The 23359-nt window shown below is 42.0% G+C and overlaps 2 protein-coding genes and 1 long non-coding RNA gene across 4 annotated transcripts in view; 1 reads left to right on the top strand and 2 right to left on the bottom strand.

The window, feature by feature from the left end:
• The window catches only part of LOC145445808 (uncharacterized), a 59235-nt gene extending 53699 nt beyond the window's left edge, over positions 1–5536 (top strand). The window contains exon 2 of the long non-coding RNA XR_013917121.1: positions 5403–5536. This is a non-coding gene — a long non-coding RNA (uncharacterized LOC145445808). The remainder of the gene's footprint in view (positions 1–5402) is intronic.
• On the bottom strand, positions 1376–23024 carry LOC145445785 (BTB/POZ domain-containing protein 17-like). Of its 2 annotated transcripts, XM_080323925.1 has the most exons (9): positions 22682–23019; positions 21211–21306; positions 18557–18710; positions 18089–18331; positions 16787–17011; positions 15695–15813; positions 15385–15592; positions 2809–2993; positions 1376–1777 (listed from the first exon to the last, which is right to left on the bottom strand). In XM_080323925.1, exons 1-9 carry the CDS (start codon positions 22753–22755, stop codon positions 1519–1521), a joined length of 1563 nt encoding a protein of 520 aa, XP_080180051.1. In that variant the 5' UTR covers positions 22756–23019; the 3' UTR covers positions 1376–1518. The 2 variants fall into 2 exon arrangements, with proteins under 2 accessions (XP_080180051.1, XP_080180052.1); XM_080323926.1 differs by lacking the exon at positions 2809–2993 and having other exon boundaries at positions 1466–1777; positions 22682–23024.
• On the bottom strand, positions 6030–7491 carry LOC145445794 (putative inactive caspase B). The gene has a single exon (XM_080323936.1). It carries the CDS (start codon positions 7334–7336, stop codon positions 6335–6337), a length of 1002 nt encoding a protein of 333 aa, XP_080180062.1. The 5' UTR covers positions 7337–7491; the 3' UTR covers positions 6030–6334.
• Positions 23025–23359: the final 335 nt, after the last annotated feature.

Here is a 23359-nt window from a genome sequence, read left to right on the forward strand (position 1 = left end):
CAAATCTTGCGCAAATAGCTAAAACGTTAAACGCTGAAACGCATGCTCATATACGACAACGAAATTCTAACCCTAACCTAAGCAGTGTTCCCAGTCCTTCGCAACCATCCTTTTCGATTGCTATGATCATATTATTTGTTATTCAATGTATAATATTGTTCTTTTTATACAATTGAATAGTATATTCATATTGAAATGAACCCGAATATTTTCGGCTGACACTCGTCAGGGGTAATCGTCAGTAACTAGTAGAGAATTCGAAAGAACAGCGTATATCAACAATCGTAACACAAAATATGACGTCACCAGCACGAAATGTCGAATACGAGACGTTCAATGTACTATTTTTAGATGATACACGAACTCTTTTTGTTGACACAGCTTTGGCTGGTGTATTTTGATAAAAGTCGACTCCAAGGCACACAAATGAAAGTGTGAGCGACCCTTTCCGAGTATGCAAAATCTGTCGTCTCGATAATTTTTCTTTTTATGAATAAATCTGACAGTCCGTTCTTACTCTCCCTGTCTGTTTGTCTATGATATAGTCGCTGCTGAAGAGATTCGGCGTCCTAAACATAGAAGATATGCGGAAACTAGAAATCGCCAAGTTTATGTATCAGTTTCACTGCGGTCGTTGCCCCGAATATTTCAATGACTTCTTTACCTCTGAATCAAAAGCGCACAAGTACAACACACGCGCGTCCACGTCGTCCAAATATCATATGATCGACCGAAAAGATCATCGCTCCATCAAATATGCCGGACCTGATGTGTGGAACAGTATCCCGCCGGCCATCCGACAGTCGACGAGCATGTCCACATTCAAGTCGAAATACAAGCAATTACTACTAAATAAATACAGTCCATCCTCAAGATTACCGGACCACGACTGACCTATCGATCTCGCTTCCCATGACATGCCGCCCTATTTCTTGTCGCTTTCTTTTTCTATACTGTATTCTTTACTTTCATTCAGTGTGCATGCCTCCTCTTTACCACGCCTAGGCCAAGGTGGGTGTCCGATTCCATTGACAAATCCAAGTCGCTTCGACATCTTCCTGTCTATTCATTGTATCGCATTTTTTGTGGTGTATTGAACTGATAAAATTGCTAATAAACCAATGATGATGATGATGATTATATTCACCTGACCCAAAGCCGCTTCCGTTGTTCACGTCGGTAACGCAGCTCTCGTCACTTCTTCAAAGACACACTAAATAAGGAAAATGAAATAGCCGTATGGCGCATCGAGTGGTGCGATTCGTCAAGGAAAGGAACGAACTTTAGCCGGTGTGTCGGTCGTAAAAATGACTCCATGTTGGGGAGAAGCTCTCTATACATATACAAATATACATCGGCGATACCTAAAACTAGATATCCGTGATATGCATTTATTTTAGAATGCAAATGACGGCCACGAAGGATGCCAACACCAATGAGATTACATCATAGCAACAATTCATAAAATATATAGAAGCATATAATAAGTATATTTTCTCAACAATAGACGAAATCACATCATTTCACCAGTCTAAAATTATCCTCGGCCACAGACCACGTTCGTATAATCACACCAAACTTGATGCCGCTTGGACCCGCTTGACTTGATGCAGTCTGAAAGTCCGCGTCGCTTACAATATTGTCGATAGCATAATACTCCTGTCCGTTATGCGGCCCTCTCAAATGATTAATAGGTCCGTGAGGAGTCTTGTGCTGCCGAAGTCCAGTTCCGTGGAAATTCTTTCCATCCGACCCACTTTCCAATGTCGAATTTGACCTGTGAATTACAATATTACATATATTGGCTCTGGATCTCGAAAAGCTTCAAAAACGTCTGTTTCGGATAAGTGTGTAAGTTTGAGAGAGCCAGCGAGGGAGCATATATTACCATAGCCCCGAAGGAATCATTTTAATTGACTGAAATTTACTTAGTAGAGAAAGTAATGTAGGCAACAACGCAGGCAGCAATTTTTGAGAAGCGATTAGAAACGATGCTCACCAAATTTGGTTCGATTCCAACCAGTGGAAGCGGAGTTATTGCCGTCGAAAAATCTGGATTTGAATAAAATAGTATTTACGGTAACCGATTCTTTGTTTATTTATTATAATTGTGCTCACCGTAAATACTATTTTATTCAAATCCAAATTTTTCGACGGCAATAACTCCGCTTCCACTGGTTGGAATCGAACCAAATTTGGTGAGCATCGTTTCTATAGACAGCCTAACACTTTCATGGGGTGTACAGAAAATTTTCAAATTTATTATTATTTATTTTTATATAATAAATAGAAACTTTCTTCTCCTATAGCAAAGCGGTTACTGGCTGGAATTGAACCAAATTTTGTGTGTAGGCTTAAATTAGGTAACCTAACAATTTTATCCAGTAGCCAGAACGATTTGAGAAAAAAAGTCATTTTTGAAGAGCCCTACTCAATAGTTTATGAAATATCGCAATTACAAATTTGGATTAAGAGCAAACCCTTCATAAATTGATGATAGAACTATATAATGTTATGGAATTGAACAGCGGGCACCACGGACGTGATGTGAATTAGTCGGGATTAACTATATATTGAAATTATCGCGACTGGACTTGTGAAAGTATAGTATAGGCCTACCATGCAAAAGCAGAGAGTGTCATTTAAGCAATGATGATCAAATTTCTTCCGATTAGCCCTACAGGAGCAATATATAGCTTAGTCTAGGAACACATCTGTTCGTTGCTCGGGATAGATGTTGATAATTCTAGAGTTCCACACACGACTAGTCAAGGTAGTTTTGATATACATGTAGCTGAAGGGCCATACCGTCTGTTTTCGTGTCTAGCATTTGGCGCATTACTCTGACGACCGCCTTGAATCATTGTTGGCGCAGGCGTCATGTCGACTGGTCGCAGAACGCATGGCTTCCTTCTCAGCCTCATAAGAATATCGCTGTTTCTCTTGTATATCAGAATTGAAATGCACACTTTAACATCTTCATCAAGCGGTTTCTATAAACATATATAAACTTTAGTCATACCTAGTATAGGCTGCATAGCGTACTGCAAGAGTTTTGCGTCTAACTCGGTGGTTTTCAACCTTATTCGACTAATCGCCCCCTTATCAATCTCGACACAAATTTTCGCCCCCCATATTTACGGATCCGAAAAAGAGGACTTATTATCGGGAGATTTATTCACCTAAATCTGATCGCAGGTGAATTTACTAAAAAAAGACCATTTCCCGAGGTTGCGGTAGTTGCTCGGAAAACTAGTTTCCGCGTTTACTTTCTGTCGAGTTGACCGTTTGCTTCGCGTCACATGTAGTATAAGCCGTGTTCACGTGCATTTTTTGATCGTGTTAATTAAATATATCTCACCGGATGCTCAAACATTTTTGCCCCCCCCATCGCCCCGCAGTCGCCACTCTGATATTTTCGCCCCCTTCTTTCTCAAAATCACCTACATGAGGGCGATATCACCCACGTTGGGAACCCCTGGTCTAACTCATTGATCATCCATAAAATTGTTATAATGCGTATACCGGTTTGTTATAGTAGCCAAGTGTGCGCCAGGTGGCTGCTGTTCGGGGTGCTTACGTCAATGTACGATTTTATTTATCCCTGTAAGACGAGAAATGGTCAAATACATGTGAGCCTGTGGGGGAGATAGCGTAGGGATGAGCGTCGACGTAATCCAAGTAGGCGGTCCGAGAGATAGAGATAGAGATAGAGATAGAGAGAGAGAGAGGGATAGAGAGATAGAGAGATAGAGATAGATAGATAGATAGATAGATAGATAGATAGAGAGAGAGAGAGAGAGAGAGAGAGAGAGAGAGAGAGAGAGAGAGAGAGAGAGAGAGAGAGAGAGAGAGAGAGAGAGAGAGAGAGAGAGAGAGAGAGAGAGAGAGAGAGAGAGAGAGACAGAGACAGAGAGAGATCAGATTTATTTACGCCTGCATCGAGATGCTTTGACGATGGAGATGCGATACGACCTTTAAGCAAGGTCACCTAGTCTGCACTACCGTATCGTCTCCTCCATGCTATCCATGGATGATGAGCGCCTAGCTGAATAGCCGCGGATACCAGTTTTCAAGTCTTTGGTCTGACGCGGCCGGGGATTGTACCCACGACCTACCTATCGAGAGCATCACCATTACACTATCTCGCTCGAAGAAGATTGTCACATCAGGCACTACGTCGAGGTGGATGCCAGCTCAAGAGACCCCAAATGGTTGGTCGTTCGGCATCCCATATCTTTTCATTACATCGCATTGAGTGTCTTGTATATCGTTTTGTATAGTGTGTGAGTGTCTTGGGCAGATGAAAATATAATCTGTCGATTGATTGGCATATCAGCCTTAAAACTCACTTGTGCACTCTGTGCAGATTTTGCCATCGTAGCTCGATAGTCACGTTTTGAACGAAGTTTAGTCGCTTTGTTGCTCGTAATAGGCTATGACTTGGACAGTGATAACAGTTAGGCTAGATTTAGGGATATACATGCATGTTAGCCGAGACATTCCATTTTGATATGACCAGGCGCATGAACGACTGCTCTGAATAGTCGTCCTATGTTTGCAATCAGAGCCCCGCATTACAAACGGGACCCGTGGTGGAAAATATACGTCACCTCGTGAAGATATAATGGTCTGGTGAGTTTGAGCAATTCCAATACATTTCGAGTCGCGAGAATATTTACATGATCAACTGTCGGAACGGCCATACCAAAGTGGTGATGTGAATCTTAGGGTTCGGTTATTTCCACGATTTTACCACTCTTACTCATGTTGATAGACTTTTGAAGTGACGACCTTCAATAGTTATTTAGGAACTTGCCCATGACTGAATCCTCATCCCTTGACTTTGAGCATGGCCCACTTACATTTTGACATTTGGTGTGAACTATTTATTTTAATTTTGTACAAAACAGAAGAATGCCATTAGCTTTGACGCCACACAATGTTGTCTCCTCGTTTTGCTACACTATCATCGGCCCATTCAACCAAGATAGTTAGCCAGGTCGGTTTCGCACTTTCGCAGGTGACCGAATGCCCAACCCATTATGCACGCTGATCAACAACACCTTGGTGGAAGAGGCCGAATATGAGTAGGGAGGTGATGGAATGAATGTGTTTCTTGTACATAGTACACTTTTAGCTCATGAAGAAGGCACGAAGAGTGACTATGCCGAAATGCGATTGTGCGTAGCTGGAAGCGTTCGTTCTTCAGTTTATTGCAATATTACAATTTCTGCTCCCGTTTTTGTTGTTCATTTCGTTTGTTTTTAGTTATAAATAACACTGTTCTAATTGCCCCGCATGGGCGGTACAATTGCCCCTGGGTACGCGCGATTGTAACATTTGAGCGGCGATTTGAGCGACCTAAAATTTCCACGATTGATTATTGATTAACACTTTAGCTGCCAAGGCCTATTATGGAAATTGCCAGTAAACGCCAGCGAACAATGAATTTTCGACTAGTTGGATATTTGGATGGAATCGGGCGTGCTGATAAGTGCAAACCTTGCGCAACTTATGAAAAAAAAATTTTTTTTCAACATCAAGGAATTATGAAAATAATTCAATTTTTTTGCTGCTCATTTTATGAAAAGCCACCTAGTGGTCAAACCAAAAAAAGGTTGACCTATTGTATGCAAATGTGATTTTAAAAAAATACTCCCGGCAACGAAAATGGGGGTTTATGACAACAAGCCTATTCAGTAGCCTCGGATAACGCCGTAATCCGGGGATAAAACCAATTCCGGACTTTACTGTACTCATTTCAAAAATATCCTAAATATAGGATCGCTGGCAGTTTATGGGATTGAGTAAAATCCTATATTTAGGATTGTTGGCAGTCAAAGTGTTAAGTTGAACTCAATGAGTTCCAATTTAGTTTTTATATCAACTATCGAGTTGCTGGCTTCTTTTTATAAAACTTTGGAAGTGAAATTTCCGTGAGAAAAACACGTAATGTTAGAAAATACCAAAATTGTTACAATTGTATCCGGTCTTCCCTATTACATATGGAAGGGAACTCAATGTAATGATATTGGGATTTACGGTACCGGCACCAAAATCCTTCAAGTTTTATTGGTAAAAGAACGGCAATCACATAATGATCCTCGTGACACTGACAAGTTTTGCTACTTAGTTTGGATTAATATCGGTGCAATGACTCTAGCTAGAATAAGGAACATACCTACAGTCTCTATATAGGCCTACGTAGTGTGATGGTGAAAATTAAAGACGCCATAATGCTCAAGTCGTAAATTTGCAGGGGTCATTAATCGAAATTATCGCATGTGAGCTATATGAGGTTAGTATATTGTTTGATCCCGGTGTCCGAAAGTTATTCTTTTTGCGGCTTCGGAAATCCAGGGAATAACATCAATCGTTTCTTCCCAAAGCTAGAGCGACCGTCCATGGTCACCACGGCCTTGTCGTAATCTGTTCCTGGCATGTATACTTCTTTCTTTCTAAGATCATTCTTCACCACCCTCATTAAGGTTTCTACATCGTGTTTTGCCGCTTTATCGGCAAACACTTTCCTAATGCTTTGAATAAACCAAGATCCTTCAGTAGGGTCGCGAAAAGACACGCACCCCGGCTGCGTGGAGAAAGCCAGCATCACGTCCGGCGTTGGCCCAACGTATTGTTCGGCTGTGGCATCAGCCTCTGGTTGCTCCGATCCAAATACTTTTCCGTTTGGAAGTAGATCACAGAGCATTTGGTTTATCCACGAACTCTCATCCGTATCGAATCCTTCACCGTCCAAATGCATTTTTTGCGCGTTGCTACCCCGACACATTTGAAAGAAGATGAGTTTTGGTTTCCCTTCCAAACTTTTGCTCGATTTGATGAGTTCCACTACACTGCGGACCTCTACTTCACCCCTTTCGCTCCCTACTATCAGGTCGTCTTCCCTGCCGTGCGACATGATTATGACGACGCAGAAATCGGACCCTTCTTGATGAGTGGCGAATTCTTGAACTCGCTCGAGCAATTTCGAAGCAGAAAGATCATTCTCGACCGTTACACCGCAACCCATATTACTCCATAGGTGACGCATATCGAATACGTCTTTGCCTGACCCTTGGCGCTCATCATGCTCATCCTTGAACTCGTTGTTGACAATTAGAACCCGACCCTTTGGGTAATTTGAGATCTGATAAAATTTATCCGTGTATTTAGCGTGCGCATAGAAATCCGCTGACTTTGCTCTCTTTACAGGTCTATTGTAATCACACCCATCCGAGACTCTATCTTTTGTAGACCTTTTGTAGATGTTTATCGTAACAGGGCCATGAAATATTTGAGTTCCTCCAGATAACATAATACCCGGAGTTTCCATATTTGTCTTGTCTCCTCCTGTTGCCCGAAAGTAAACCAGTAACTGATCTATGAATATTTTAAAGATAATTTTAATAAGCGTCACGAGTACAGTAAGAAACACAGTCTTCGTGTGATGGGTAGCCTATACAACAAACCGTCAGGTGCACCTCACTGATACTGCCATCTACTGCTATGCATTGTCACACTAGTAGCTATAAATATACTTTGAATATTATACAAATCGTAATAATGATGTGAGTGCTAATTTGCATTTAGCAAACATAGATGCAGGGTTGTAATGACTCGAGTCATGACTCGACTCGAGTCCGACTCGAGTCACGTTTTTCAGATGACTCGACTTGACTCGAGTCATTTTCTCAAAATACGGAAATGACTCGACTCGACTCGAGTCAATTTGTGTATTGACTCGACTTGGACTCGAGTCATTGCGCATGACTCGAACCAAGTCGTACGACTCGAGACTCAGACGGCCAAGACCGACGTTTCATAGTAATTTCGAGGAATAGTAAATTAATCACACTATTGGGATTTCGTCTATTGGTACTGGTACTTGAAATTGCGTCCAGAAACTGCTAAAAATGACGAAAATTAGCATATCATAAATGAAAACCATTCGATATCACCAAACAGAGTTACAAAAAGTGGATTTAACAAGCCTTTAACTATAAACTGGGCAGTAAACACAATGACTCCGACTCGACTCGAGTCATAATACCATGACTCGGACTTGACCCTCTGCTCGGTGACTTGGACTCGGACTTGACTCGGTGGTGAATTGAAAATGACTCGACTTGACTCGAGTCAAAACTACAAAAGTGAGATTGACTTGTGACTCGGAGCATTGCGACTTGGTTACAACCCTGCATAGATGTTGCAGAGGTTCTGTTTTTTATTACCCAATAAAAATCGATGTTTTGTTGGTTAAATAAAAATGAAGCAGCCGCATGACGGATGGGTGATTAAACTGTCCCTGTCCTGTATATTGTGTAACGAATTAACGAATACAATCTGCGTTTATGTAACTGTTATAACTGGGGCAAGTTTTTGCAACTTTTGCAACTTGCGGCAGCTTCCTAAATACTCAGAAAATATGTAGTACGGTGTTTTAAGGTGATAGGAGGAATCTTATATTGCAACTTTTTGCAACTTTCCTCCAGTTTTTACGCAACTTTTTGTAGCTTTATTCGATTTTTCATACAACCAACTTTTTACTGGAAATATTAGACGCTACATGTAAATAGATCGCTTGATTATTTCACTGTCGTTAAAATTTGAGGTCCTTTCTGATTCGACGTACATTCAGGCTAAGACCGCCGAAAATTATATTTTCACTATGGGTCACTCTTTTGGCTATTGATTTTGTTGAAGTCGCCAACACTTAGTCTTACTACAGTGCCTTGGATACGGACGGATTCGAGTATCACATACCCTAATAACTTCAAGCAACTTTTTAGTGCAACTTTTGTGAAAAAATAAATGCAGCTTTCCACTGATTTGACTGCAACAAAAACTTGCCCTAGCAATAACTGCCATCCATTGCTACCCACTGTCATATACTAGTCTCCATGTTAAACTAAAATTGTAATACCGGTTAACACCGTGACCGTTATTTGCGCGCTTAGCATAACGTTCTAGAGACAGCGCTTGCTCTAGAGCTAGATTTTAACTTTGCCACACAATATATATCGTTGTAGTGAGCGCAGCGAGTCAAGATTTGTTTGTAAGGAAGGTGTTATGTTCGTGTATTTACGTTGGTATCGTTTTGTTCTCTTTTGTATAGGACTAGTAATTAGCGTCAATCATTATTTCCTCGTGTGCCTTGCGTTGTATTTATACCCTATGTTCTGTCATTTACTGGTCTTTCGTTTAACGCACTCTGGATCGTGTCGCCTGTCTTAAAGTTATTCTGCTGTATAATATACTGATTTCATATTGCAACTTCGTCGTATGAGTTATTGTTCGAATAAGATCAAAAACATAACAATTGGTGTCAGAAGTCGGATTCATAGTTATTTCTGCGACGAATATATATCATGGAATCGGGTATTTTAAAGCTTCTAGAGAAGCAGCAGGAAATGATGGCGGAACAACGCGCACAGCATGGCGAAGCAATGGCGAAAGTGATGGCTGGGCTGGACCAGCAAAAAAATCAGCACAAAGAAGAAATGGCGCAATCAACGCAGAGATTGAATCCCGGTGCGTCAACATCTGAAGCTACCACTCCCAAGTTTGATTCGTTCATCAAATCAAAGGAGAAATGGGATCAATATCTGCAAAGATTCAACCATCACCTAGCAATTTACGGCATTTCCAACATGGAGAAAAAAAGAGCGTGTTTACTCTCATGGGTTGGACCCGAAACCTACTCGCTCCTACGTAATTTGTTTGGTGCTGCTGATGTCAGTGCACAATCCTTCGACGCGTTGACTGAGAAGTTGTCTACACACTTCAAGGACTCAGTTCATGTGCAAGAAGCCAGGTACGAATTTTACAATTGCAAAATGCAGCCGGGACAGTCGTACGCCGATTGGATCGCTACTCTACGCGGAATCTCCAAGGATTGCAACTTCACATGCTCAAGAGAAGGCTGTGATCAAAGCTACGTCGATGAGCTAATGCGCGATCTCATCAGTAAAGAAACGCCGCACGCGGATGTGAGACGGCATTGTCTAACACAAACCAATCCATCCCTTGACGACGTTCTCAAAGTAGCCGCTACATACGTGAGAACGCTGGAAACTGATAGGGTTATCCAGGGCGAGAGTAACGGCAAAGACACTTCCATCGTCAACAAAATGACGAGAAGTTTTCAGAAGGGGAGAAAACCTTCCAAATTCATCCAAGGTAACTTCCCGGAAAGACTGAAATCCTGCAGCCGCTGTTTCATCGATCACCAGAGAAAAGACTGTCAATATCGACATGCAGTATGCCTGAAATGTGGTCGTAAAGGTCATATCAAACCTGTGTGCATGTCTAAAAAATCTAGTATCACGCAACAGGTCACATCCGTCAATTTCTGCTCAGTGCCGTTCCTCTCCTTCGACATCGATCAACGATATCGACGCGCAGGAAACCAGCTCTGGATCAACTCCAGCATCAACGGCATTCCGTTGCCGACACAGTGGGACACTGGTGCACCCTCCGCCATGGTGGGATTGACTGGGTACAAAACTTCGGGCTCTCCGAAACTCTCAGCATACCATTGCTCTTTCATAGCGTACGGCGACAAGCCAATGAAAGTGAAAGGTATTTGCGCTGTATCCGTGCAGGTGGATTCCGAAGTTCCGAGTTGGCCTAAAAGTGGTTGTTCTGGACGAACACCGCGGGCAAAACATTTTTGGTCTCGATTGGAGCGATGCTTTCTCCATGACCGCTAAGGGAACGTCTGCTTTGGATGCAATTTCCTCGCAGATGGTCAAATCGCAATCGTGTAATACTATTGACATTTGTGATTCGAACGACAAATTGGTATCTTTTCAGTCCAAATTTCCCTCCTGTTTTCTCTGATGTATTAGGACGATACACCAAGACAAAGGTGACAATTCACTTGAAACCTAATGCCAAGCCCGTATCTAACAAGCCACGTCCTTTGCCTTTTCGCAAGGCAAATCGCTGTTCAAACCGAATTGGATAGATTAGTCAATCAAGGTATTCTCGAACCAATCAATTACAGTGATTGGGCAGCACCAATTGTTGCCGTCACTAAATCTATTGGATCAGTACGCATTTGTGGTGACTTCAAAGCATTGAATCAACAAATTCAGATAGATCAACATCCCCTGCCCTCCTTGGGTGAAAACCTTCACAAGTTACAGGGTGGTTGTATTTTCACGAAAATTGATCTTGCCGATGCTTATTTTCAGCTAGAATTAGATGATGACGATGCGAATAATTTGTGTGTCGTCAACACGCAATTCGGTCTATTCCGTTATCAACGCAGGTGTTTCGGAGTCGCATCTAGTCCCGCAAATTTTCAACGCTGTATTGATGCCATGATCGCCGGCTTACCCGGTGTTGCTAATATCGATGACATAATCGTTACTGGCATTGATGAACGCGATCATTTTCGCAACCTATCGCTACTCTTTGAGCGCCTCACCGAATATGGTTTCACCGTCAACTTCGCTAAATGTAAATTTTTCAAAAGTAGTATCGAGTATCTTGGTCACATAATTGACAAGGACGGCAAACGCCCGTCTGACAAATCCGTTGAAGCAATCAAACAGTTGCCTAAACCTCAGGATGTTCGCCAGCTATACAAGCATTCCTGGGCAAAGTCAATTATTATCGCGCGTTTATTCCTAATTTTACGAATAAAGCCGCTCCGGTATACCGTCTTCTTCAAAAAGACGCGGAATTCATTTGGAATACGGACTGTGACGCAGCTTTTCGCATTCTCTAAAACAGGGGTTCTCAACCTGGGGGGCGCGGGAAGCTCTCAGGGGGGCGCGAGAAATTTTTGTCAATTTTGTCATTGTCTGTATAAATTGTGACTAAACATGTGTTTCACAACCATTCTGAAGATATGAATTAATAGAAAGCTTGACAAACTCAAACTCCAGCAGTCGCGCTCAACGGAGTATAGGCTGACTTGAACTTCATTTGAGCAAATTTTTGATATTCTTTGAAGATTTAGAGAAATTCCTACGTGCAAGTCATTCATTACTTTATAGCTTTGGCAGTAGCCTAAATCTCTGTGCGATAGGTAGCTGTTGTTGATAGATGGCGAACTGCACTGCCTAAGACAGACTTAGATGCAATATAGGTTGCCCGGTTTCGCCCTCAATTTGGCTATAAATCAACACAATTTAATTCATTTCCAAAACTGATCAAATTTAGCATGGCAGGACAGAACGACGCCGTGCTCTCTGTAGTCACTACCAGCATCAGGATTAGTCTCAGTGCAGCCTACCTTGAAATTAATTGATGTCCTTTTCAATGTTTTATTGTTCTTTTCAAACAAGTTTGGGGAAGTTTGTCAGCAATGTAAAACACTAAACAACTGTAATGCGGATTCAAAATTGGCGTAATATATACCTTATGTATACTATTATATCAGGGGGCAGCCCGTACGGCCGCATGCGGCCGTAGAAGGGAATTTGTGCGGCCGTCGACGCCTCATTCCATTAGTATGTGTTGGCAGCCGTAGACATGCAAATTGCAATTACGAATTCACTTCCGAATTTTCGAGAGATTTAATCTTGAGATTTTCTTCGCGCTCCGCGCGACAATATGCACTCCCATCAACTATTCATAACACTGCCACTCGCGATTCCGGTGCGTACAATATGCCGTTGTGAAAAGTAGAATAGTCCGGACTCCACCGGGAATGGATATGGTCAGTTTACCATAGGCATTTTGCGTCCAGATCGTTCATTGCGGCTATGCCCTGGAAAGCGGCCTTCGGGTACATAAGTATTCGACATGCGGCCATGATTAGCAGGAAGGTTGCCCACCTCTGTATTAGATGATGTGCTCTTTTTGACATGACGATAAATGTATGGGGGGGGGGGGGGAGGGTCAGGGAGGCGCGATTTTTTTAACCATCGCCAAGGGGGGCGCGTGTCAAAAGAAGGTTGAGAACCGCTGCTCTAAAACGACGAAATCGACGCTACGCAGCTAGCTCATTATGATGTAAACAAGCATCTAATTTTGTCAACGGATGCTTCTCAATTCGGAATCGGCGCTGTTCTCTCAATCGAGCACAATGGCGAAGAGAGACCGATCGCGCAGCACGCATCGAAAACGCTTTCCGATTCGCAAAAATCCTACTCTCAAATCGAGAAGGAAGCTCTGTCAATCATTTACGGAGTCACTAAATTTCGTCAATTCTTGAATGGTAGAAATTTTACGCTTGTAACGGACCACAAACCGCTTTTAGCTATTTTCTCGCCGGATAAGAAAATTCCCGTGATTACAGCGCAATGCTTACAGCGATGGGCACTAACGCTCATGGCTTATCAATACGATATTCGCTATAAACCGACCAATCAGCACGGAAACGCGGACGGTTTATCACGCCTACCAAAGGGTCCAGACCCTGAGTTTGACGAACTGGAAACTCGTGAAAACGCGGCATTCGATGGCTTACCGTTAACTCGCAATGAAATTCGCGACGCGACGCTGAAAGACAAAACCATGGAACTAGTGAAATTATCTGTCACTCATGGTAACTGGAATCCAAAGACGCACATAGATGATTTTTCGTGGTTTTCGACTCGCAAACATTCGCTTTCTCTGCACGAAGACATAGTCATATGCTCAATATTGATGGTTTTCAGCGCGTAGGAATTCCGCAGTCACTTCGAGCGCGAGTCTTATCGTTGTTGCACGAAGGACATTGGGGTGTCGCGAAAATGAAGCAGATGGCTCGACGTTACATCGCATGGCCTTCCATTAATCGCGACATTGAAAATCTCGTTAAGAGTTGCGACGCTTGCCGTAAGGTAATGAAAGCGCCTGATCGTCAGTATCGCGAATGGCCCAAAACTTCTGAAAGCTTTGAACGGATTCACTTGGACTTCGCAGGTCCAATATGAAATAGGATGTTTCTTGTCATCGTCGATGCGCATTCGAAATATCCTTTCGTTAAAGTAATGAATGTCAGTTCTACCCCAAACTTGTGTGTAGTCAACGCTTTGAGGGAAGTCTTTTCTATCGAAGGCTAGCCCATAACAATTGTCACGGATGGCGGGCCGCAATTCACATCGAATGAATTCGATACGTTTTGTTCGAATTTGGCAATCAGCCATATCGTATCACCGTCTTTTCACCCTGCCTCGAACGTGGAAGCGGAGCGTTTCGTCCAGACTTTAAAAGCAGGATTGATAAAAAATTGCGACAGGGGAAAGGATCTCATATTCGCCCTCCAAACACTTATCGCTACGTACCGATGTGCACCGCACCCGGGCATAGACTGGAAAACGCCTGCTGATATTTTACATGGTCGGCAGCCGCGCAATTTGTTAAGTTTGTGCTCGCCCTTCGATAAATCGAAACCCGTTACGCCTAGACAATCAGTCACTCATTTCGAGATTGGTTCCTCGGTTTACGCTCGCAGTTACCGACGCGGACCAAAGTGGGTTGCTGGCGTGGTGACGGAAATACTGGGACGTGTTGTGTACGTTATAAAAACAGATCATGGGTATTGGAGGCACAAAAACCAACTCCAACCACGCTTGATTTCAGCTGGCAATAATACAGCCACACAAGAAGTTGCTCAGCCTCGGCAACCACAAGTTGAGCAACCATTGGTTAGTAATAGGGCACAACGTCCTGGAGCTAGTCCTGCTCGTACGTCGGGTAGACGTTGTCCCGTTAGAAATAGAAAACAAACTGGTTTCTATCGGCCAACGTGAATCACCTTGTACCCTTTTAACTTACAGGGGAGGACTGTTATGTTCGTGTATTTACGTTGGTATCGTTTCACTCTATTTTGTATAGGACTATAGTAATAAGCGCCAATCATTATTTCCTCGTGTGCCTTGCGTTGTATTTTCATACCCTGTGTTCTGTCATTTACTGGTCTTTCGTTTAACTGCACTCTGGATCGTGTCGCCTGTCTTAAAGTTATTCTGCTGTATAATATACTGATTTCATATTGCAGCCTCGTCGTATGAGTTATTGTTCGAATAAGATTCGGGATAACAGACAACCACATATCAACACACCCGAGTGCAGGAACATGAACACTGTTGTTTATTCAAGGTGAGGGCTCGCCAGTGATGCCAATTGGCGCATTTGGTTGCCAAATTTCGGAATACGTGAGGTGGATGCCGTCGCCAGATGTGCAAGCACTATAGTTTGACAACACGTAGAGTTTGGTACCACAAAATTTTCTCGTATGTATAGGAAGTTGTGGCGCACAACTCAAAGAGTGTTTTTTTAGTCGCTGCAACAAAATAGAAGCCGCATGCTATCTAGTTGTGCAAATCTGGTTTGAACTATAGGCAACGACCAAACGCGTTATAATCCCCACCCGCAGACGCAGTATATGCTCCAAGCCCCAACTACAACCTGCCAAAAACTCATCTCAAGTAATATCACCTTCAAAATGATGACGATGTTCACCGTGTCGTAGTATCTCCGTGGCTGTATTTCCCATCTCCCGTTCCCATAAAACGCTGACGGTGCCGCACGCTTGTTCCGTGTCGGGTGGAAATGTATGTTAACGCACCTTTGCTTATCGGTGTAATCTCGTGGAAGATACATCGGGTCGCGAAAGTCGGAACATTGTTTCGCCAGGATCTGATATCTTTATGGGAAATTTCAAGCGGTGTGTAATTACAGGGCTTACAAGGCTACTACCTTCAAGCTCAACACTTCGATACAAAGCATTTTTAATTGTCCGACCAACCTGTATGCATCTCCAAGGTAATTTCGCAAGATAGGTCGGTATTGGACGCACAACGGAGATTCCTCAACGGCGAGCAACTGATTGCTGTGCATTTGCGAGAAACGCAGTTCCGGTAGAAACTGTAATTTTGCGTATTAAGCCACGATAAACAATTGCTGATTTTAGGTTATTGTTAATTATTTATCCTTTTTCAAAGACCACAAGAATGCGATGCAATGAAATGATAGGAAGGTGTCGAAACGACTAGGAGTGGTCTTTGAAATCTATTGAATAATGGCAACCTCATCGATTGCGTGACAATATTTTTCAAGTAAACTTTGCACCAAAATATTCCATAAGATGTTAGACTTGATTCGACTTTGACAGATAGACAATAGACACCACATCCGGAGGTGGTCAATGTACTAATACAGTGGTTCCCAACCTTTTTCGACTCATCGCCCCCTTTTCAAGCTCCACACCGATCATCGCCCCCCAGATTTTGTGAACCGAATAATGAGCATTCAAACTGTAATCAACGGCTGGTTGACGAAAAAAAAGATCAACTTTTCGGCTCGATGTTGAACTTTTACACTTTTGCAGCTAAATTTTCGGGTTGACTAAAATAAAGGTCATTTCTCCGTCTTGGCTCCAATATAGCCGGTTAACGCGCCATCGCCCCCTTCGCTATTTTCGCCCCCTTTGTCCATTTCCGCCCCCTATCGCCCCCTTCGTCATTTTCGCCCCCCTACACCGCCAAATCGCCCACGTTGGGAACCACTGTACTAATAGATGATACTTAAGAAGATGTAGAACGTCATAACTTTATACTTAAATACATGTAGAAGTAGTAATTCCCAAGTAAATAGTATCCTAGTCCTATTTCTGCCATAAAAAATGGAGACTGTGAAGTAGCAGTAGAAGTATAGTCAAAATTTATAACTACTAGGAAACAAAATCTACTTGAGTACTTCTAAAAAGTAGACGTACTTCATTACTCACCACCTCTTACCATAGCGTACGTCAGGTAGTATAAAAACAACCATTCGATCATGAAGTCAAGCTTGAGTACAGACGTGTATATTGTCAATAACGAAGTCCAGAATAATTTACCCGGATTAAATCCTCTCGGACAACTTCGTCCGAAGTCGATTTTCTTCTGTTCATGAGCCACCTTTGCATCGCGTCGTAGAGATAAAATTCGTCGGGCACCAAAAGGTAAGAGCTCTTCAGAATTTCCTCTACACATTCGCTAGGAAGAGACAGCCACTGTGGAGATTCGACCAGATCTTCCATGTTATCGGCTATGGCGCCGTCTACGCACCTGCTTGCCAGGTCCTGAATAGTATGAAATTTAATAGTATATTCATATTCAATTGAATAGTATATTCATTTCAATATGAATATACTACTCAATTGTATATTGAAGTTCTCTACCTCCAAGAAGGTGTTCATATATTCATATTGTATACTGAAGTTGTGTACCTCCAAGAAGGTCTTCATATTGAAATGTATGAAATTTGAATGGCTTCTTGGAGATATAGAATTTCAATATAGGCCTACAATCGAAGCGTATATTCATATTGAAATAAACGATATTTTCGGTTGACACTTGTCAGAAGTAATCGTCAGCAACTATTAGAAGAGAATTAAAAAAAAAATGGTATAGCATCATCGGGTTTGTTTCAATATGAGTATGAAATTTGTGACACAATTAAAAGTTTAAGTTGTATCTGGGGATGATGCGAACCACATACAGCAGACTTGGACAATTATAGTTAATGCAAGTTGTATAATTAGACTAATTAGAGCGAAATGCCGTTAATATAATTTTAATCCAATTCTTAAAAAGGTACTATGCAGTCATTTTAATTGTAATCTAACATCTGGTTTTTCTGAAAATGCTACACGATGACAGTGTAGTGCGGAATGAGCCAAGCCTGCTGTACAGGAATTTGCCATTCTCGCGCTTATGATAATCAACTATGATTGATATGAACTTAACTTGATTTTTTTGCAGACTACTTCTTTCTAATTAGGATTTTTTTTTCGATTTCAAAGATTTTGCGAATTCATTAATTCTAATCCTAATCCAACTTGTAAAAAACTGTGGCTATATTTCTTATTTTAATCTAATTTGAAAAGGCTAAAAATTAAAAGTTTTACTACTCTTCGCACGGGTTGCTTAATATTGCTTTGCGGGGCACATGTGGACCGCGGCTCACGAGTATCACTCCACTGGTTATTGAGTACATTACGAAGAAAAAATTCATTCCAGATCCACTGAAATCTTTCAAGTCATCGAATTAAAGAAAAATTAAAATGTAAGCAGCCGCATACAATCGTAACCCAACATATCGGCAGCTAAGCTAGGAATCTCAAAGTTATGTTGATGACTATTTACTGGTCACTCACTCTCAAGTTATATTTAGAGGCGTACTTCAGCCATCGTATGGCACTTGACAAGTCGCCATCTTCCACCATAGCCGCGATGAACGAATCGCAAGCCGATCGAAGCGACTCGATGCGGTATTTTGAAGCTAGAACTAGGAGCTGCAATGCTGTATCGCTGCTTAGAGATATCTTCCCACAGTAGAAGAAGCGCAGAAATTGAGGGAAAACGGCTTCGCACTCCTTCGATTCGTTCACCTCCAATTCCTGAGAGAGAGAGAATCTGTGTTTGCCAACCGTGCAAATCAATAACATAGTTATCGGCACACTAACGGGATTTAAACGATAACTATTGAAAAGATGTCCCCGAAAAATATTCGGGTCTAATAAATGTTTTACTACAATAGATGTTGTATTGAAAGCTGCTGTCTTGAAGTTCTGTACCACGAACCAGCTATTCAAGAATATAAATAGCTTCGTATATTCGTATACCTTTTGAAAATCTGGACATCCAACGCAACGATCGCTTACGACGAACATGTCCCGAAACACATCGCTTTGAGACGACAGCGCAAACTTGTGAGCGTAGAAACGATGTTCACCGACAACCAGTATGATGTCGCTGAAGTCTGGATTGTCGTAGTATCTGGAAAACGGATATAAAATCATCTTCGGCATCGTTTAGGGCTAGCGGGTTTGAAAATGAGGTACAAACACATATGACGTCACACTGGCAATGCTTTGCCTATCGATGGTATACAGGAGTGGATCGTTTTAACATAGGCCACAAATTAACTAGACTAGACTATTATGGTCATCAATCACGAATTTGAACTCTGGTGATTGCTAGGGTCGGTATTCTCATTTGGTCTGCAACAGACATCTTCCTTCATGGGCCGGATGAAATTGTCTGGCCCACCGGCCGTGTGTTTGGCAGAAGGTATTTTTATTGTATTTCTTTGCGAGGACATGGGTATAGCTAGTGCTACCCATATTAAAACCAATATATGTGACACTAAATCGCGCACCGCGCGAGGAAAAATTTCAAGTAGCATAAATCTTCCCAAAAATTAGCTATTGTTTATGTTGATCTACGAAAAAAATCAGCTCCCCTCGCAGGCCTTCAAAATTCCGGACATTTAAGCACATTTCAGCATTTCCCCCCGGACGCAGTTTAAACAGTGTAATTCCGGACGTACGGCAACCCTAGCATATAGGTTTACACTACAGACGAAAAATAATCTTTGGGCATTCACTGCGTACTTTATCAGTATTTCAGGCAAAGCTACTTGCTTTTTATATTTTTGATGTTCAAAAGTGGAAAGAAGGTATAGGATATGTTACGATCGTGCCTCGTGCGTTTATGAGTGAAACTATAGAAATTAAACATGGAACGGCAACGACCGATTTTGCAGCTTCGTTCATCTTCGCCGAGGCTGGAGTGGAGAATTGTTTTGCATAAGCGACTGTAGGATTTCTGGCAATCGAAAAGCTATCTTCCCGAGCGCAGAAATTATGGAATCTGGTCTTGATCGAAAGCTACTGTTGGACCGATTCCGAAAACATAGATTAAAATATGATCAGGTACTGATCCACCTACAATCCGTCCTCCAAGTCTGAAATATCGGCATTGTTCGAACAATCGGAGGGTCGCAACGGGTCATTGTTATGGCCATTGTTTTGCGGTCACCCATTTCTATAGTGAAACCATAGTGTCCTATAGAGAGAGAGAGAGAGTCTTTATTTTCATCGAACCAAAATACATAACAAACGGCAGTGATGGTGGTACAGAAAATATGCGTGCACAGTATTCGGTATTAGATAGGAATGATCGATAAGACCGTGAAGGTCATCTAGTCTGATCACACCAGCATCAAACAGGTACACTTGACTCAGAACAGTCTGGCTGTAAAAAAATGTTTAGTTACGAAAGGAAAATAGAAAAAAAAATCAAACAATGGTAGCAAATGATCAATGAAGCAATGTCTGGGCGAGGTAGGGCAACAGTGTTAGTGTAACGACAAGAGGTGATCAAGTAGGGCTTTTTTGAATCTATTATAAGGCAATTCACGGATATGTGATGGTAATGCATTCCAGATGATAGGTCCCGAGTAGTCGATAGATCTCTTAGTTAGGTTGCTATTGGGTTGGGGTAAGTAGACGTTTCCTTTAGACGAAGATCTCGTGTAATGGGAATGGATATGTTTAGCAGGTATGAAAAAGTCATCAAACACAGGAGGGAGACTATTGGAAAAATATTTGTGAACAACTTTTGATACTTCGAAGCGATACAGTTCATCAACTCGCAAAATTCGATGCTATATGGTGTCGACACAAGCAAATCTCACGGCTCAGTGAAATTGTATCACGTCACGATTTCCATTTGGCTACAGGCAATTTGACGGTCATTTTTGACCGGCTTGCCGAGCATTAAATTTGGTAAAACGGGTATCAATCGAAAACTGACTCTGCACTGATTACGAAAATATAAATTTTATTCCGACCGTGGACCTGGAACTCCCACAATCAGCCTCGAATTTTTCATTGTTATGGAGATTGGCATTGGGACGCAACAATGCTGTCTGGCGAAACGAGACAGCAGCTCATGACGCAACAATGCTGTCTGGCGAAACGAGAGAGTAGCTCAAGAAAAAAGGTCCAAAAAGCATTGTTGCGTCCCAATGCCCTTTTGTCCTCTTTTTTGAGATTTTGTCCTCTTTTTTGAAAATTTAGGCAGATTTAGAGCAAATTGCGAGTGATATGCCGCATATTAGCACAGAAGTGAAGCTCCGGCGGGTATTTCGGAGTGAAAAACGGTGATTTTAGCTCTGAGCGAAAAGATGACCTTTTTTTTAGTCATCCACCTGGCAATGTGGAGAGAAAAAGGGTATTTTGAGCTCTGAGCCGAAAAGATGATCCTTTTTTCATTTTCATTTAGTCAACCGAACACAAAGTGGGAAAAATTAACCGGTTTTTGAGAATTTTACTCCGGTTTGGCAAGGTGCAAATTTCTGCAAAAGAGTCTTTTTTTTTTAATTTCCAAAATATGGTAAGCCTAGGTGAAAGTAACCGAATACATTTTCGGAAATTACTTAAATATGGTGCGTGCTCAATGGTCATGATCACAGTTGTCCGATTTAGCTCACCTCAAGATATTGGTGGTAAATGCTCCGAGATCTCCCACGATATGCGTGCTCGCGATAGATTTCGAGGTCTGGGCGTTTCCCGGGAGAGGCGTTGCTCTGCAAATCACAGAACACGATGAGTTAGGAACGGACGACGTGTGAACTTGTTCTGGAGGTTGTGAATGGTGATGTATTTTCGTTGGTGGAGACGATTGGAAGGACTGATGTTTCTCAGAATCATAGAGTGTACATTCTGAGCGTTCGCGCAGCAAGTTTTCAGGCAGAGATTGTACTTCCAAATCTTTCCTGGACACGTTAAAATGACCGTTTCCAGCATCCACGTCCATCTGATCGTCAATAAAATGGCTATGAAAATCGTTTTCGATATTTCTACGATTTTCGAAAGTCGGCAGTGGTAAAATCATCGGCAATCTCAAATAACTGCGTCGGATCCCGGACACATCAAATGGATCCGTTACAAATGTTGAATTTTCGATACGCCTCAACAGCGCTGATTGTGGCGTCTCGGGCATTACATCATCGCTAGCCAGACAAAAGTTGTTATGATGCAGACTTGGCAGCCTGTGAGGATATCCACGGCTTGTTTTGTATACAACGCTTGGCCTCTTCTCAGCATATCTGATCTTATTCTTTTTGGATGTGGACGACACCCGGAATACTTGTAAAGGAATAGGACTGGTAGCCATCTGGGCATCGTTATCTAATTCGTCAGACATAATATCTTTTAGGCAAAATACCAGGGTTGTTGTGAGACTTGTACAAACTACTGGATTTGCAAAATACGCAACTAGAACTAGAACTAGAAATAGAATTACTCACTTTTAGAACAAGAACTAATGCCGTAACTAAAGCACAACTAACTATAGATTCAAGTCCGGAACAACTTCTCAAGTCCGTATCAGACGTAGCGTTGTCGGCGTAACGGTTTTCTTTGTTTTATTTATTTTATGTTTATATATATTTATATTTTATCGGATCGACTTTCCACATGAATATCAGTACAAGTTTAAAATGCCCGAGTTTTCGACCGCCAAAATCCACCCCTGACTACGCCACTGATAGTATAGTGATGACTGAGCTAGCAATGGCATCAAGAACATCGCAAAATAGAATACCGCGGTATCACGATCCACGCCAAACGACGACGCATGTTTTCTAGTTATTCTGCAACTATTTTTTCTTAAATGCGCAAGTAGAACTAGAATGACTAGTCACTTTTCAAAATCCGCAACGAGAACTAAAACTACTCAAAAACTAGTCGTTCGGTTGACCGTCTCTTAACTAGATTAGTAGCTCGTACGAGCCTGATTGTAACATTGCGACATCATAGCCTTTACAAAGGTTATGGTAACATTGCTTTGACCACACGCATCTGCACCGAGAGGTCTACTTTCGCTGCTCTAAAACTACAACTCTACAAGTTCAGAAAACAAAGGCAAGAATCTAATTACAAGTGAAGACAGGTACTTACCGTCGTCTCAATGTTTCTGGAGTGTTCACACGACTTTCCTGATCGGGCACAGATCTCGCGTGAACCGACGACATTTTCTGTTTACGCTATCACGGCATTACAAAGTTTGGCGCTGCGTTGGCGGCCGCGATTGAACAGTTGCTTTAACGCATGGTCAGAAAATGTACTTGACAATCACACTCGACAGATAACAGATGCTTGACTTAGGCCATCAAAATCGATCTGCCCCTTGTGATCTTGTTGCTGGTTATTTTTTATGTTAAACTGATATCGTCCGCCTGTTGGCATCGAAATATTCATCTCACGTAGGCTGAAATCCACCGATGGCGAAATGTGAATTATGGATTGTCAACAACAGTTTTTAGTGTTACACTCGCAGCGAAAAGATTGTGTCTTCACACCCTTAAGGCGGTGCCCTTTTAGCGTTTTCTGAATAGGCCTACTGTACAGTATTCAGGGATTACAAACACAATGGTCAATTGCTCATATGTTGCTGTCGAATTTCATTAGCCTACTGGCGCAAAGCAATAACAGCATAGGGCTGGGCACAGCGATTGGAGTACTTTAATCCGAGTCAAGTATCAATTGTTGTCATTGGAGTTGCGTAGTGAGAGTCCATGTTTTCGAGTCACGCAAACAACAGACAATTGTCTTATATCAATGAGCGATTCAGTATCG

The sequence above is a fragment of the Botryllus schlosseri genome, chromosome 9 (genome assembly GCF_051294905.1).
Source record: "Botryllus schlosseri isolate E-star chromosome 9, Bs_hap1, whole genome shotgun sequence".
Classification (NCBI taxonomy): Eukaryota; Metazoa; Chordata; class Ascidiacea; order Stolidobranchia; family Styelidae; genus Botryllus; species Botryllus schlosseri.

Bases quoted from the DNA above. Each gene is read 5' to 3' on its own strand.
- LOC145445794 (XM_080323936.1), bottom strand. From the start codon at position 7,336: ATGGAAACTCCGGGTATTATGTTATCTGGAGGAACTCAAATATTTCAT.
- LOC145445785 (XM_080323925.1), bottom strand. From the start codon at position 22,755: ATGTCGTCGGTTCACGCGAGATCTGTGCCCGATCAGGAAAGTCGTGTG. The intron at 15,814-16,786 runs GTAAATTATTCT...GCAAAATTACAG, and splicing joins TCCGAGAGGATTTAATCCGG to TTTCTACCGGAACTGCGTTT. The intron at 1,778-2,808 runs GTATGGCCCTTC...TGTAATTCACAG, and splicing joins GCTAGACACGAAAACAGACG to GTCAAATTCGACATTGGAAA.